Genomic DNA, 15766 nt, shown 5'->3' with positions numbered 1-15766 from the left:
ATACGTTCCCCCCCGTATAGGACACCAGATTACACATTATCAGAGGATACGGAGGCTTTGGAGAGGGTACAGAAAAGATTTACCAGGATGTTGCCTGGAATGGAGGGCATTAGCTATGAGGAGAGGTTGGAGAAACTTGGTTTATTCTCACCGGAGTGACAAAGTTTGAGAGGCGACCTGATAGAGGTCTACAAGATTATGAGGGGCGTGGACACAATGCATAGTCAAGAAGCTTTTTCCCAGGGTGGAAGAGTCAATTACCAGGGGAATAGGTTTAAGGAGCGAGGGGCAAGATTTAAAGGAGATAAGAACATAAGAAATAGGAGCAGGAGTAGGCCATCTAGCCCTTTGAGCCTGTCCCGCCATTCAAGAAGATCATGGCTGATCTGTCGCGGCTCAGTTGCACATTCCCGCCCTCTCCCCATAACCCTTAATCCCCTCTCTTATCAAAAACCCATCAGCCCGCGTCTTAGAAATATTTAGCGAGGTAGCCTCCACCACTTCAACGGGCAGAGAATTCCAGAGATTCACCACCCTTTGAGTGAAGAAGTTCCTCCTCAACTCCGTTCTAAACCGCCCCCCCTTTATCTTGAGGCTGTGCCCCCTAGTCCTACTGTCCTTTCTGAGCAGGAAGAGTCTCTCCACCTCTATCCTATGCATCCCATTCACCATCTTATACGTCTCAATGAGATCTCCCCTCATTCCTCTAAACTCTAACGAGTGCAAGCCTAGTTTATTCAGCCTCTCCTCATAGCTCAACCCCTTCGACTCCGGCATCAGCCTAGTAAACCTCCTCTGCACTCCCTCCAAGGCCAAAATATCCTTGCGTAAGTACGGCGCCCAAATCTGCACACAGTACTCCAGCCGCGGCCTCACCAGTGCCCTGTACGAGGCAGATTTTTTTTTTACGCAGAGGATGGTGGGTGCTTGGAACTCACTGCCCGGGTGGGGGGGGGGGATTTAGTGGAAGCAGATCAGATTGTGACTTTTAAGGGACGATGTAACAAATACATGAATAGGATGGGAATGGAGGGATAGGGTCCCTGGAAGGATGGGGGTTTTAGTTCAGTCAGGCAGCCTGTTCGGTGCACCCTTGGAGGGCCATTGATTAATGGGCAGGAAGGTGGCACAGTGGTTAGCACTGCAGCCTCACAGCACCAGGGACCTGGGTTCAACTCCTGGCTTGGGTGACTGCCTGTGTGGAGCTTGCACATTCTCCCTATCTCTGCGTGGGTTTCCTCCTGGTGCTCAGGCTTCCTCCCACACTCCAAAGATGTGCGGGTTAGGTTGGTTGGCCATGCTAAATTGCCCCTTAGTGTCAAGGGGATGTGGGGGGTTTCTGGGTTAGGGCCTGGGTGGGGTTGTTGTCAGTGCAGGCTCGATGGGCCGAATGGCATCTTTCTACACCATAGGGATTCTATCATTCTAACTCTTAGCCCACAGATGTGGTCGATTCCATTGAAAATGGAAGAAGAGTAGTGCTTGAAGGGGAAGGTTCATCAGCACAATCTCAGAGTGCCGATGGATGGACAGGTTCCATTATTGGTGCATGTTGATATTCTGGTAGGCTGCATCTCCACAGAATCACAAGGGAAAAACGTCACTCTGACTTGTAGCTCTTTCATGACTTCCTTGCGGATTTTCCAAACGTCAGCAAAGGCTACAACCAAAGTGCCAGCCAGAATGTCATTGGAGGGTAAAACTTCTGTTAATGTCCCATGGTTTTAGAAGGCCGCTCCCTGTCCCATCTACATTACACTTTCCCATTGCAGACACCAAGCCGTTCTGTGGTTTCCCCTTCAATTTTGCCACCCATCCATCCTTCTATTTTAAATCAATCAATCTTGGGATGTATTGGCATTCATTTTCCCTGGATTTTTTAGGTCACCTTATTTGAGGAAAGATGGAGTGGCATTGGAGGCAGTTCAGCGGAGGGTCACTACATTGATTCCACAGATGTTCATGTCATACGATCTGTAACCAACCCCTCCCCCCCCCCCCCCCCCGCGACTTGCCTGGGCTTGCAAAATCTCATGAACTGTCCTGGCTGGAGACAAGGTACATCTCTTCAACCTGTGCTTGGCCCTCTCTCCACTCACATTGTCTGTACCTTTAAGACTTGATTACCTGTAAAGACTCGCATTCCAACCATTATCTTGTAAATTGAGTTTGTGCCTTTATATGACCTGTTCGTGAACACAAATCCTCACTCACCTGATGAAGCAGCCGGAGACTCCGAAAGCTAGTTCTGCCAAATAAACCTGTTGGACTTAACCTGGTGTTGTGAGACTTCTTACTGTGCTTACCCCAGTCCAATGCCGGCATCTCCACGTTTGAGAGTGGTAGGTGTCTGGAACGTGCTGCCAGGGTAGTGGTGCAGGCAGATACGATAGGGGTGTTTAAGGGGCTTTTAGATAAGCACGTGAGTAGTGCTTAGCATTGCTATCCCACAGCGCTAGGGACCCGGGTTCAATTCCCGGCTTGGATCGCTACCTGTGCGGAGTCTGCACGTTCTCCCCGGGTCTGTGTGGGTTTCCTCCGGGTGCTCCAGTTTCCTCCCACAGTCCAGAAGACGTGCTGGTTGGGTGCATTGGCCATTGGCCAGTGTACCCTAACAGGCGCCGGAGTGTGGCGACAAGGGGGATTTTCACAGTAACTTCATTGCAGTGTTAATGTAAGCCTTACTTGTAAATAAACTTTAAACTGACTGTGCAAGGAACAGGGGGATATGGACAAGGGTGGGCAGAAGGGATTAGTTGGCGTATTGTTTGACACAACATGGTGGGCTGAAGGGTCTGTTCCTGTGCGGTACTCTTCAACGTTCTATAATTAGCTGATGGAACAGAATAGCACTGATGAGGTTTGAGGGTTGCTGCTGCTCAAGTCAGAGCCTCTCGGAGAAACTGGGTCGGAAAATTAGAGCCGCAACACTGAAGCCCATCGTCAAAAGTCGCTCAGAGTTGTCTTCCCAGTTCAGGCACATGGTGTGCTTAGAAGGGAAAGTGAAGGAAGAAGGAGCAGAGGATGCAAGCTATAAACTTTACAGCCTTTTTCATTTATTAACCGTCACATTTTTCTTTTCACTATGACTAGGGCGACAATCCCAGAATAGACAAGGCGATTTCTCCGTCGGTCACAGTGAGTTTCAGTAACAATGTCCCTTCATGATGAATCAATGGAATAAAACTTCAAAAGTCCATCGGTCTCCGCTTTGACAAATTCCAGCCACTATCACGATCAAGTGTCAATCCTCAACTCTACCAATCATTCTGCCCACTCCACTCTTCCCAAAGACAGAAGAACAGTTTCAGAATTATTACAACACACCCTTTTTTGTTCATTTCTCCCCCCCCCCCACCCCTCAAGGAATTAAAATCCCAAAGTTTTGTACACTATAGACATTTTCAAAATTTAGCAGCATCAAAGTCGCTCAAGGCAGATGTATGGCACCACTTTTCTTGGGTTGCAGTGTTCAGAAAACTGGTACAAACTGGTGGGTGAGGGAAGGAGGGGCACAACACAAAAAAAAAGACTACAGGTCAAGGCTGCACTGGGCGCATTAAAACTGATATTACTACAGTCTCAATCACTACTCCATGTACGTAATCAAGAAACAAGCCCGTCAGTACATTCTCCATGATTCTAGAACAGCCTTGGACCAAAAGCCAAGACAGCAGGCGATCAACTGAGATGATCATTGCCAGGAGAGAGGGAGGAAGAGAGAAGCAAAGCTCATTGAAGAACGTTGGCGGGGAGCGCAGGAAGGAAGAAAATCAAAAGTGTTTTGCTGTCGACAGGAGTCCAGAGATCATGCTTTCAAAACGTACAAAAATGCCACCCCCCCCCCCCCCCCCAATACAGCTCGTACCTCCTATTCTGCTGGGTGCGAGTCAACAGTTCTTTGTTCAGATGGAGACAGTAACTCACAGGCTCCTCTCTCCCTGCCACAGCCAGCTACCCCTACCCCATTATCCAACACTACAACTGGAAACTCCACAATGTACTAACCATAAATGCGCTATTATCCAATACTTTCAAGAAGCCATTACACCCATTCCAGAGGAGGGAGGAATTTCACCCAAACGTGTTAATTGATGCAGTATCATGTGCAAAAAAAAATATATAACCTGGTAGTGCTCTCTCTCTCTCTCTCTCTCGCTGTCTCCCTCCCCCAACCCCCTGGTTTCTCCCGGCCCACCCACCCCCAATTCCCTTTCCTGTAATTTGGCTATGAAAGGGTAGAAATTGGAGGGGCTCCAAGTCAGGAATGGGTCATGATATGAGGATCAGGAATGGCTGAATTGGAGAGGTTCAGGAATGGTTTAGTTGTGGGAGTGGGACGTGCTGGCACGGGGGTGTGTGGTGGGGGGGGTGGAGTCTGGATCCCCACCCTCCCCCTCCCCCCTGCTCCCATGGCGTTAACGATTGTTCTTGGCTGCATCCTTTGCAGCGATGATCAGTGGAGTCAGACTGGAGAGTGGCTTTGCCAGCTTCAGGAACTGGTGCTGTTGACAGAAGAGAATAAAGAGAGGAAAGGGGCAAATAATTAAACAAATGTAATTCTTTTCCTAAAGCACGATGCAGACACTAATAACATACAGGTCAATACAAATGGACGAGGAGTGAGTCCGTGGTCCATTTGTCAAATACAAACTCTCTGCCCAAACCCTCATTCAACTCCAAGAGATCAGTGGTAACATTCTTAAAAGTTTAAAGTTTATTTATTAGTGTCACAAGTCAGCTTACACTAACACTGCAATGAAGTTACTATGAAAATCCCCCAGTTGCCACACTCCGGCACCTGTTTGGGGACACTGAGAGAAAATTTAGCACGGCCAACTCACCCTAACCAGCATGTCTTCAGGACAGTGGGAGGAAACCAGAGCACCCGGAGGAAACCCAAGCAGACATGGGGAGAACATGCAGATTCCACACACACACACACAGGTGCATTGGCCATGCTAAATTCTCTGTGATTCCGAACAGGTGCCGGAGTGTGGCCACTAGGGAGCTTTCACAGTAACTTCGTTACAGTGCTAATGTGAGCCTACTTGTGACACTAATAAATATTAAATTGATGTCTGTCGGTTCTGTAAGTAGATGCAAATGGTAAGGCACTAACCAAAGAACAGCACTGGAGTTCTCCCTATTGCCCTGGCCAATGTTTATTAGTGTCTTGTCACTTTTTGTGGGAGCTGTGTGTGTGTGTAAATGCCTACATCACAACGTGACTACACTTTAGAAGTTATTAAGCAGCTGTAAAGCTGGCGGGATGTTCAGCAGCCATGCTGAAGTCAGGTGTAATTCTAATTTTAAGGCTCTATGTACATGTTTTGCCACTGCAGTAAACAGCGCTCTAACTATTCAATCAAATCTCTTCTTTCACTTTAAACCTCACTCAACTTTCTAAACAGCATCCAAGTTTGTGCAAACCTGTCCTCGTAATGTAATCATTCTTGGGAGGCACAGAAATCTCACTGCCCACCACAGCTGCTTGAATGGCAATGGGTTGAAGGGTTGTAGGGGAGAAGGTGGGAGAATGGGGATGAGGAGCATACAGAACAAAGAGGTCTAGGGACACATGTTCATCGCTCCTTGAAAGTGGAGTCACAGGTGGACAGAGTGGCGAAGGCGGCGTTCGGCATGCTTGGTTTCATTGGTCAGAACATTGAATACAGGAGTTGGGACGTCTTGTTGAAGTTGTACAAGACATTGGTAAGGCCGCACTTGGAATATTGTGTTCAGTTTTGGTATTGTAGAAAGGATATTATTAAACTAGAAAGAGTGCAGAAGAGATTTACTAGGATGCTATCAGGGCTTGATGGTTTGCGTTATAAGGAGAGGCTGAATAGACTGGGGCTTTTTCCTCTGGGGTGTAGGAGACTGAGGGCCAATTTTATAGAGGTCTGTAAAATAATGAGGGGAGAAATACAGGAGTGTTCAGAGGGCCAATTTTTTCACACAGAGGGTGGTGAGTGCCTGGAACGAGCTGCCAGAGGTGGTAGTAGTGACAGGTACAATTTTGTCTTTTAAAAAGCATTTAGACAGTTGCATGGGTAAGATGGGTGTAGAGGGATATGGGCCAAATGTAGGCAAGTGGGATTAGCTTCTGGGTTTAATAAAAAGGTGGCATGGACAAGTCGGGCTGAAGGGCCTGTTTCCATGCCTCTATATAAGCCATGATCGAATGACGGAGCAGATTTGATGGGCCGAATGACCTAATTCTGCAGTATATTTTATGGACTTGTGAAGTGACCATTTCAGAACATTAACTCTGTTTCTCTCTCCGCAGAAGCTGCCTGAGCTGAGCTGGGCATTTTCTGTTTTTATCTCAGATTTCCAGCTTCTGCATAAAATGCATTGCATCTGGAGGGCCACCGAGTGTCTTAAACTACCTGGAAACGATGAATGAGTGGTCTCGGAGATATCGAAACCTCATGCATTGCAGAACAGAGCATCAATCAAACAATCCACACCTCTGGAGGTGTTTCAATGTAATTTTTTTTTAAGGGTAGTAGTAACTGTTATTGAGGCAGCCAATTCTCAGAGCAGCAGAGGGCCACAAACAACAAGAAGAATAATGACTTGTTTTGGTTTGTAGATAAACGCTGGCCAGGGAATCTTCCAGCTCTTCTTTTGCAACCTTACGTATCCTCTTGATTTAATGCCTTATTTGAAAGGTTACACTACTCGACAGGGCAGCACTCCCTCGGTATTGCACTGGAACATCAGCCTGGATTATGCACTGAAGTCTGAAGTGGGACTTGGAACTTCTAAATCAAAAAGTGAGAGGGTGTTACCAATTGAGACAGTCTAACGTTGTTAGAACCTGTCAAGGGTATCACCACAATGAGTTCCACTGCACTGATATCATCCGGTAAAGGTAAAAAGGCTTATCTGTCACAAGTAGGCTTACATTAACACTGCAATGAAGTTGGTGTGAAAATCCCCTAGTCGCCACACTCTGACGCCTGTTCGGGTACCCTGGAGCAAGAATGTAGCATGGCCAGCGCACCTTAACTTGCACACCTTTGGACTGTGGGAGGAAACCGGGGCACTCGGAGGAAACCCACGCTGACACGAGGAGAATGTGCAGATTCCACACTGACAGTGACCCAAACCGGAAATTGAACCCCGGTCCCTGGTGCTGTGAGGCAGCAGTGTTGACCACTGTGCCACCCCAGGTAAAGGTAAGGCAGGTAAAGTCACCATATTCACAAAACCTGCCATAATTTTAGGCACCTTTGCCAACACGAGGTGGTCGTTTTGTGGCACAGTGGGTAATGCCCTTGACTTGGAGTCAGAAATTCTGGGTTCGAGTCCATGACTCGATGACCAAGGAAGGTGCATTCATAACACGGTCAATCAGGTTGCTTATCAACCTGCAACACTCTCGATAAAAGGCGTTGGTAGCTGGGAAGAGGAGAGATTCCTGATCAGCCACGGGATAGGAAGAAAGTCGGAGTCTCTGCCATCACCGCGCACAGCTCCAGACTGCAACAAGCATGTGTAAGTGGGTACTGTCATCAGGCGACACGGTGGAGTGGGTAGCACGACGACACAGTCGTTAGCACTGCTGCCTCACAGCGTGGGGGACCTGAGTTCAATTCCCAGCTTCGGGTCACTATCTGCACATTCTCCCCATGGCTGCGTGGGTTTCCTTCGGGTGCTCCGGTTTCCCCCCACACTCCAAAGACAAGCTGGTTAGATGCATTGGCTGTGTTAAATTGCCCATTAGTGTTAGGGGTTTAACTGGATAAATAAGTGGGGTTACGGGGTAAGGATTGGGTGGGACTGTGGTTGGTACAAACTCAATGGGCCAAATGGCTTCCTTCTGCACTGTAGATTCTATGTACCCGAACAGGTGGCGGAATGTGGCAATTAGGGGATTTTCACAGCAACTCCATTGCAGCGTAAATGTAAGCCTTACTTGTGACAATAATAAATAAACTGAATAAACCTGAAGAACTCAGGCTCCCTAAACAAAGTGCAGCACACCACCACTCCTGCGGGATGACCCAGCTCACCTGAAGCAGCTCCTTGGAGGAGCCCCTCTTCTCAACATCCATCTCCAGACAGCGATTCAGGAAATCCCTAAATACAGGCGACAGTCTTTCAGGATTCTGCAGCTCCGGAGTGCCGTTCGTTGCTATCAGATACAATGCCTAGTGATGCAAAGTGACCAAAAAAATATACAATTAATTGATGGTATTACCAGAAAACAAAAGTTCAAGTGTGTTTGCGAAACTTTATGAGTTAACTTCTAGTCCTTCATGGAGTGTTGCTGTAAATTTCCTTTTGCTATTTATATAATTATAAAATCTGAGGCAAGACCTGGAATCTGATTGGATGCTACACTACATAAGCAGTGACAAGTTATTGCACAAACAGATGAATGTCTGGCGAGGATAAAGTGTAAGTGCTGAAAAATCTGACCTTTCAAAATGTTGTGCTAAATTATTTAACGAATCAGGTCTCAGTGTGAACCCTAGACAGCGCGGTGACACTGTGATTAACGCTGCTGCCTCACAGCGCCAGGGACCCGGGTTCGATTCCCAGCTTGGGCCACTGTCTGTGCGGAGTTTGCACATTCTCCCCGTGTCTGCGTGGGTTTCCTCCAGGTGCTCCAGTTTCCTCCCACACTCTGAAAGACGTGCTGGTTAGGTGCACTGGCTGTACTAAATTCTCCCTCAGTGTTACCCAAACGTGAGCCAGAGCGTGGTGACCTGGGGATTTTCACAGTAACTTCATCGCAGTGTTAATGTAAGCCTACTTGCGACACTAATAAATAAAATTTACTGACCCAATTCCAGCGGAAGCCAAGGAGTGGGGCTGGGAAATGGTGTTTAAAATGAAGCAGGAGACTTTGCTATTTATTTACAAAGCTTCAGGCAGCAAGAACACCCTTCCTAAAATGGCAGGGTCATAAGTCGGGCTCTGGCTACTACACCCCCAAATCCAGCTGGAGGTTTGGTGCTGTCCATATACAGACTCCTGGGAGAGCGGGACATCAAATCCTGTTGACCCAGGAGTGGGAACAAGCCGGGGGGGCTGGGGGAGGTGTGGAGGAAGGTGTGCCTGATTTAAAAGATGGGAGGGAAAGCAACTGGGGTCATTCTATTACAATATCCAGCAGCCAGTAACACAGCAGTCATAGCAGAGGGAACAAACTATTTACTCCTCTGACATCAAAGGCTTCCCCCAAGAAATGGTGGAAAATACACGAGTGTATAAGTTTGCCTGGCCTAAATTAACACAATAAAAACCAATCTAAAAGTCTGCAGCCCTACTCTTATCAGAGGCATTGTGATAAATTTCAGTCAAAGTTTGACATTTGAAAGCAGCCTTCTTCCATCCATTGACTCTGTCTACACCTCCCACTGCCTCGGGAAAGTAGCCAGCATAACTAAGGACGCCACGCATCCTGGACGCTCTCTTTTTCAAAAGATACAAAAGTCTGTGGTCACGTACTAACTGACCCAAGAACAGCTTCTTCCCTGCTGCCGTCAGACTTTGGAATGCACCTACCTTGCACTGAGTTGATCTTTCACTACACCCTAGTTATGACTGTACATTCTGCACTCTCTGCTTCCCTTCTCTATGAACGGTATGCTTTGTAAAGCGTGCGAGAAACAATACTTCTCACTGTGTGCTAATATACATGTGACGATAATAAATCAGATCAGATCAAAGTTTCATCATAAGAACATAAGAAATAGGAGCAGGAGTAGGCCATATAGCCCTTCGAGCCTGCCCCGCCATTCAATAAGATCATGGCTGATCTGTCGTGGCTCAGTTCCACATTCCCACCCTCTCCCCATAACCCTTAATCCCCTCTCTTATCAAAAACCCATCAACCCGCGTCTTAAAAATATTTAGCGAGGTAGCCTCCACCACTTCAACGGGCAGAGAATTCCAGAGATTCACCACCCTTTGAGTGAAGAAGTTCCTCCTCAACTCCGTTCTAAACCGCACTCCCTTTATCTTGAGGCTGTGCCCCCTAGTCCTACTATCCTTTCTGAGCGGGAAGAGTCTCTCCACCTCTATCCTATCCATCCCATTCATCATCGTATATGTCTCAATGAGATCTCCCCTCATTCTTCTAAACTCTAACGAGTACAAGCCTAGTTTATTCAGCCTCTCCTCATAGCTCAATCCCCTCAACTCCGGTATCAGCCTAGTAAACCTCCTCTGCACTCCCTCCAGGGCCAAAATATCCTTGCGCAGGTGCGGCGCCCAAAACTGCACACAGTACTCCAGCTGCGGCCTCACCAATGCCCTATACAGCCGCAGAAAGACCTCCCTACTTTTATATTCAATCCCCCTCGCTATGAAGGCCAGCATCCCATTCGCCTTCCTGACCACCTGCTGCACCTGCAAGCTGGGTTTTTGCGACTCATCACTAGGCAAGGGCTAGTCCAATAAGAAAGAGGGTAATGAATGTACAGGGATCTCGTGGTGCTGCAGCCTCAGATATGCCCTGAAGATGTTGGTCCAGTTAAGTGTAGTAAGAAGTCTGACAACACAATGTGCCTTTGCAAAGAAGGTCTGGAGTGAGATGCAGTGGTATTTGTCGAGGTTCGTCCCCAGCAGCTCGGTGACGCAGGACTCTGTGCTCTACGGGCTGTTTCCGGGGACGCACACCGAGACAAACATCAACCGCTGCTGGAAGGTCATCAACTCGGTGAAGGACGCACTTTGGTCCGCCCGAAACTTGCTGACCTTCCAGTTGAAAGAACTGTCCTCGACCGAGTGTTGCAGACTTCCAAGGTCCAGGACTATGTGCTGAGGGATGAGCTGAAGCTTGGGGCAGCCGCCGCAAAGGCACAACGGGGAAAGGCCACACTGTAAGGCCTTTTAACGGAGGCAGACCGAGGGCCCGGGAACTGCAGAATACCCTCGACCTGCATAACCGTGTGCCAATCTGAGCAATAACGGCACACAGTAATTTATTGAGGCATGTATATAGTTTTAAGTATTGAAATGTAATGACTGTAATTTGTATAAATCTGTAAAAATGTTTTGATTCTGCACTGTTTGCAATTCAAAGCCATGTAGATTTGCAATAGTTCCTTTGAGATTTTTATGAATAAAGTATATTTTTGGAAAAAAAAAGTCTGACAACACCAGGCTTGAGTCCAAGCAGGCATCTCCACATCATGGCCAGTTAAGTGTCAAAATTTTGTAGACCTCTATCAGGTCTCCCCTCAGTGACAACAATCCTAGTTTATTCAACCTCTCTTCATAGCCAACACCCTTGAGATCAGGGAACATCCTGGTGAAACTTCTTTGCACTCTCTCCAAAGTGTCCTTCTGGTGATGTGGTGACCAGAACTGTGCATGATACTCCAAATGTGGCCTAACCAAGGTTTCGTGCTAACATTTCTGAATTCAATACATGTTCTTAATCAATCAAATCAAGGAAAGAGGCTCTTACCCGTAGAGGGTTCTCGTTCAAGTACGGAGGTTCTCCCTCAATCATTTCAATTGCCATGATTCCCAGTGACCAAATGTCTACCTTGGGACCATATGCTTTGCGTGTGACCACCTCAGGGGCCATCCAGTATGGTGTCCCCACCATTGTGCTTCGTTTACTCTGTTCCGGTGTAATCTGAGCGCAGAAACCGAAGTCAGCTGAAAGAAAATGAGGGCGAAAGGTTGGTGCCACGTTATTCATGACCAAAACCCAGCATAACACACACATATAACGATGGGCAGGCAAATGCCAGCTCAGCCAACAAGTCTGTTCTCAATGGCGGAATCATCGCGACCAGAAACTTCCTACAACCCCCTTACCTGTTTAGTTTCCAGGGAGAGGGTAAACAACCCTGCAACATGCCACACCCGAGTGAAGAAACTTGGGTTTCTTCAACCCGAGAAAATCCCACGTCCAATCTGGGGAAAGGCAATCTGAACATCTAAACTTGCCCAGGGCTAAGTGCTAATAATAAAAACACTCGCTCTCAATGCGAAGTGATCTCAGCCCCAGTCACAAATCAGCCCAGCTCCCCTTTTAATGTGTTCCGAGTCAGCACCCACCACCAAAACAATGGCTTAACATAATCTTTGCACAAAGAAGAAAGGAAAGTACAGCACAGGAACAGGCCCTTCGGCCCTCCAAGCCCGTGCCAATTATGATGCCCTAATTAAACTAAAAAAACCTTCTGCCCTTACTCGGTCCGCATCCCTTTATTCCCTCCCTATTCATGTACCCATCCAGGTGCTAAGAGCTCTGCCATTTGCAGTATAATTCACACCTAAATCGGTGTGGCCAATTAACCTAACCTACACATCTTTCAGACTGAGGGGGGAAATCGGAGTACCAAGAGGAAACCCATGCAGAAACAGGGAGAAGGTGCAAACTCCACATAGATAAGTAATCGGAATCGAACCCGGTTCCCTGGCGCTGTGAGGCAGCAGCGCTAACCATTGTGCCACTGTGCCGCCCACATGTCAGACTTCATATTATGGAATTGATGCGGAATTGCTACTCCGTGGAAAATCAGTTCTTTGGTCTGATGCTGGAATATGAATTCAGCAGAGGCAAAGATAGGGCATGGGAACACGTCCACCGTGTTAAAATATTGGTGGTGTGAAAGTAGTGGACTCGTGTGTTCTACACAAGCCTCTTCCCCCCTTGCTTCATTCAACCCCTCAACATATCCTTCGGTTTGCTTTAGCCCTTTAATATGCAAACCTTGCTTCACCTCAAATGCAACTAAACTATTTGCCTTGGCTTCTCCAGTTGGTCGCTGGTCCCTTCCTCTAGGATTCTTTATTGGACGTGTTGGCAGCTGCCTTCTCCTCATGTTCTCTAGTTTTTGTCTTGCCCACAAACTGAAACATTCTGGCAAAGAATGTAATCAGGAGAGCTCCATTTTTTTTTTACGTTGAGAAAGAGACTTGGGAAGGCGCCTGACAGTTCAAACTGTACCAGACAAAGCGTCGATATTGTACCTGCCACAGGATATGTACTTGTCGAGTCTGGCACACGGCACATTGCTAACTGGATCTGCTCCAGCATGAACAGATGCTCAGTGTGAAATCCTGAAGACCAGGCTTGTTTTCCTGCCGTCTACCATTTTCAAGAAAATTAAAGCTTGCATGAAGCGTGTTCACCATCAAGAATAAACATTAGGGCAAAGAAAATTACAGCACAGGAACAGGCCCTTCGACCCTGCAAGCCTGCACCGACCATGCTGCCTGACTGATCTAAAACCACCTACCCTTCCAGGGACCATATCCCTCCATTCCCATCCTGTTCATGTATTTGTCAAGATAGTCCCTAAAAATCACTATTGTATCTGCTTCCACTACCTCCCCCGGCAGCAAGATCCAGGCACCCACCACCCTCTGTGTAAATAAAAACTTGCCTTGTACATCTCCTTTAAACTTTGCCCCTTAAACCTATGCCCCCTTGTAATAGAATCATAGAACCCTACCGTGCAGAAAGAGGCCCTTTGGCCCATCGAGTCTGCACATAAGAACATAAGAACATAAGAAATAGGAGCAGGAGTAGGCCATCTAGCCCTTCGAGCCTGCCCCGCCATTCAATAAGATCATGGCTGATCTGTTGTGGCTCAGTTCCACTTTCCCGCCCTCTCCCCATAACCCTTAATCCCCTCTCTTATCACAATCCCACCCAGGCCCTACCCCCATATCCCTACATATTATACCCACTAATCCCTCTAACCTACACATCCCTGGACACTAAGGGGCAATTTTTTAGCATGGCCAATCAACCTAACCCGCACATCTTTGGACTGCGGGAGGAAACCGGAGCAACCGGAGGAAACCCACGCAGACACGAGGAGAATGTGCAAACTCCACACAGACAGTGACCCGAGCCAAGAATCGAGCCCAGGTCCCTGGAGCTGTGAAGCAGCAATGCTAACCCACTGTGCTACCGTGCTGACTTGAGAGTTTTTTTCTTAAAAAAAAAGACACAAGCCCAGTGAGAAAGTTCGAGTGGCGTGTTGAGAGTAAGCAGGACAGGGACCTTTCTTTTTTTCTCAAAAATTCATTCGTTGGACATGGGCGTCACTGACTGGCCAGCATCTATTGTCCATCCCGGTACTCTTCTTACTAGTCCCCATTCTCTTACTGGTCCTATTTCTTTTTAAAGGTACAAACTACAGGATGTGGCAACCTCTGGCAATTAAGGGCGGCACGGCGGCACAGTGGTTAGCACAGCTGCCTCACAGCGTCAGGGACACGGGTTCAATTCCAGCCTCGGGTCACTGTCTGCGTGGAGTTTTCACATCCTCCTCGTGTCTGCATGGATTTCCTCCGGGTGCTCCGGTTTCCTCCCACAGTCCAAAGATGTGCGGGTTAGGTGCATTGGCCATGATAAATTGACCCTAATGTCAGGGGGATTAGCTAGGGCAAATGAGGGTTGTGGGGACAGGCCTGGGTGGGGATGTGGTCGGTACAGACTTAATGGGCCAAATGGCCTCCTTCTGTGCTGTAGGGATTCTATGTGATTTTCTACATCCCCAAAATAACCATGGCAAAGCCAGGCATTTACCGACCATCCCCGGCTCCACCTCAAGGACTTGCCATTTCTATTGAGTTCTATTTGCGCCAGTTCGCAGACAACAGATTCACCAGCTTTGACCCTCGGGCTGATTATTCCATTCTGTTGTGTTACCCTTACAACAGCAGTTTCACTTCCTTTACAGCCATCTCTCTGCAGCAAGCAGAGTTATTACGAATGCACACAGTCGGGAGAGTTAAAGCGGGGCACCCCAGGGATCCCTGGCGATGTCAGCGCACGCAGCCTGCCTCACCGCGTGGCCCTAATCCCTACTTCCCAGTTTACAACACACTAACAGCCAACGTTTCCCTGAATATTCATTGTGGTGCTTCTTGTCAATTTTTCTTCCCGTAATTTTGTAAGACTGAAATCAACGGACGTCTGTAAATCGGCCGGTGGTACTGAGGGATCTGAATCAAAGGCAAATCAAAAGAGGCGGAAGTGTGGAACGTAGGAACGTAGGAATTAGGAGCAGAAGTAGGCAAATGTATAAGATGATGAAAGGGATGGGTAGGGTAGAGGTGGAGAGGTTCTTCCCGCTCAGAAAGGACAGCAGGGCTAGAGGGCACAGCCTCAAGATAAGGGGGGGCGCAGTTTAGAACAGAGTTGAGGAGGAACTTCTTCACTCAAAGGGTGGTGAATCTCTGGAATTCTCTGCCCGTTGAAGTGGTGGAGGCTACCTCGCTAGATATATTTAAGACGCGGGTAGATAGGTTTTTGGTAGGCAAGGGGATTAAGGGTTATGGGGAGAAAGCGGGAAAGTGGAACTGAGCCACTTCAGATCAGCCATGATCTTATTGAATGGCGGGGCAGGCTCAAGGGGCTAGATGGCCTACTCCTGCTCCTATTTCTTATGTTCTTAAACTCAGCCCTTCGATCTGCTCCACCATTCAATCAGATCATGGCTCCTTGGTCTCAAATCCACTTATTCCCCTTATCCCTTTTTATATTAGAAATATGTCTATCTCCTTCTTGGAACCATTCAATGATTCAGACTCCACCGCGCTATGGGGCAAAGAGTTCCACAAATTCACCCACCCTCTGATCCCAGTTTCAAACCTATTGTCTCGCTCTACCACGCAGATCATGTCTGATCCGACCGAACGAGGGGACAGACGGGAGGAGTGGACTGGCCTGCTCCCGCTGTTTCCTCTCTCTATTGTCACTGTATCAAAGGCCAGGCTCAATACAGCACCTCCTACTCCAGCTCATTCTTCATCGCAATCTCAA

The 15766-nt window shown here is 47.8% G+C and overlaps 1 protein-coding gene across 3 annotated transcripts in view; it reads right to left on the bottom strand.

The window, feature by feature from the left end:
- Positions 1-4209: 4209 nt before the first annotated feature.
- Positions 4210-15766, bottom strand: part of pak1 (p21 protein (Cdc42/Rac)-activated kinase 1) — a 234991-nt gene continuing 223434 nt past the window's right edge. For all 3 annotated transcript variants that reach the window (XM_080197673.1, XM_080197674.1, XM_080197672.1), the window contains exons 13-15: positions 11438-11634; positions 8028-8165; positions 4210-4505 (exon numbers count right to left, since the gene is read on the bottom strand). In XM_080197673.1, coding sequence (XP_080053799.1) covers positions 4419-4505; positions 8028-8165; positions 11438-11634 — 422 coding nt within the window. In that variant the 3' untranslated portion in view covers positions 4210-4418. The remainder of the gene's footprint in view (positions 4506-8027; positions 8166-11437; positions 11635-15766) is intronic.

Source organism: Carcharhinus amblyrhynchos, chromosome 10, assembly GCF_965287045.1.
Source record: "Carcharhinus amblyrhynchos chromosome 10, sCarAmb.v2.hapA, whole genome shotgun sequence".
Taxonomy (NCBI): domain Eukaryota; kingdom Metazoa; phylum Chordata; class Chondrichthyes; order Carcharhiniformes; family Carcharhinidae; genus Carcharhinus; species Carcharhinus amblyrhynchos.
The sequence above is the reverse complement of the archived record's forward strand: the minus strand, read 5'-3'. Positions and strand labels throughout refer to the sequence as shown.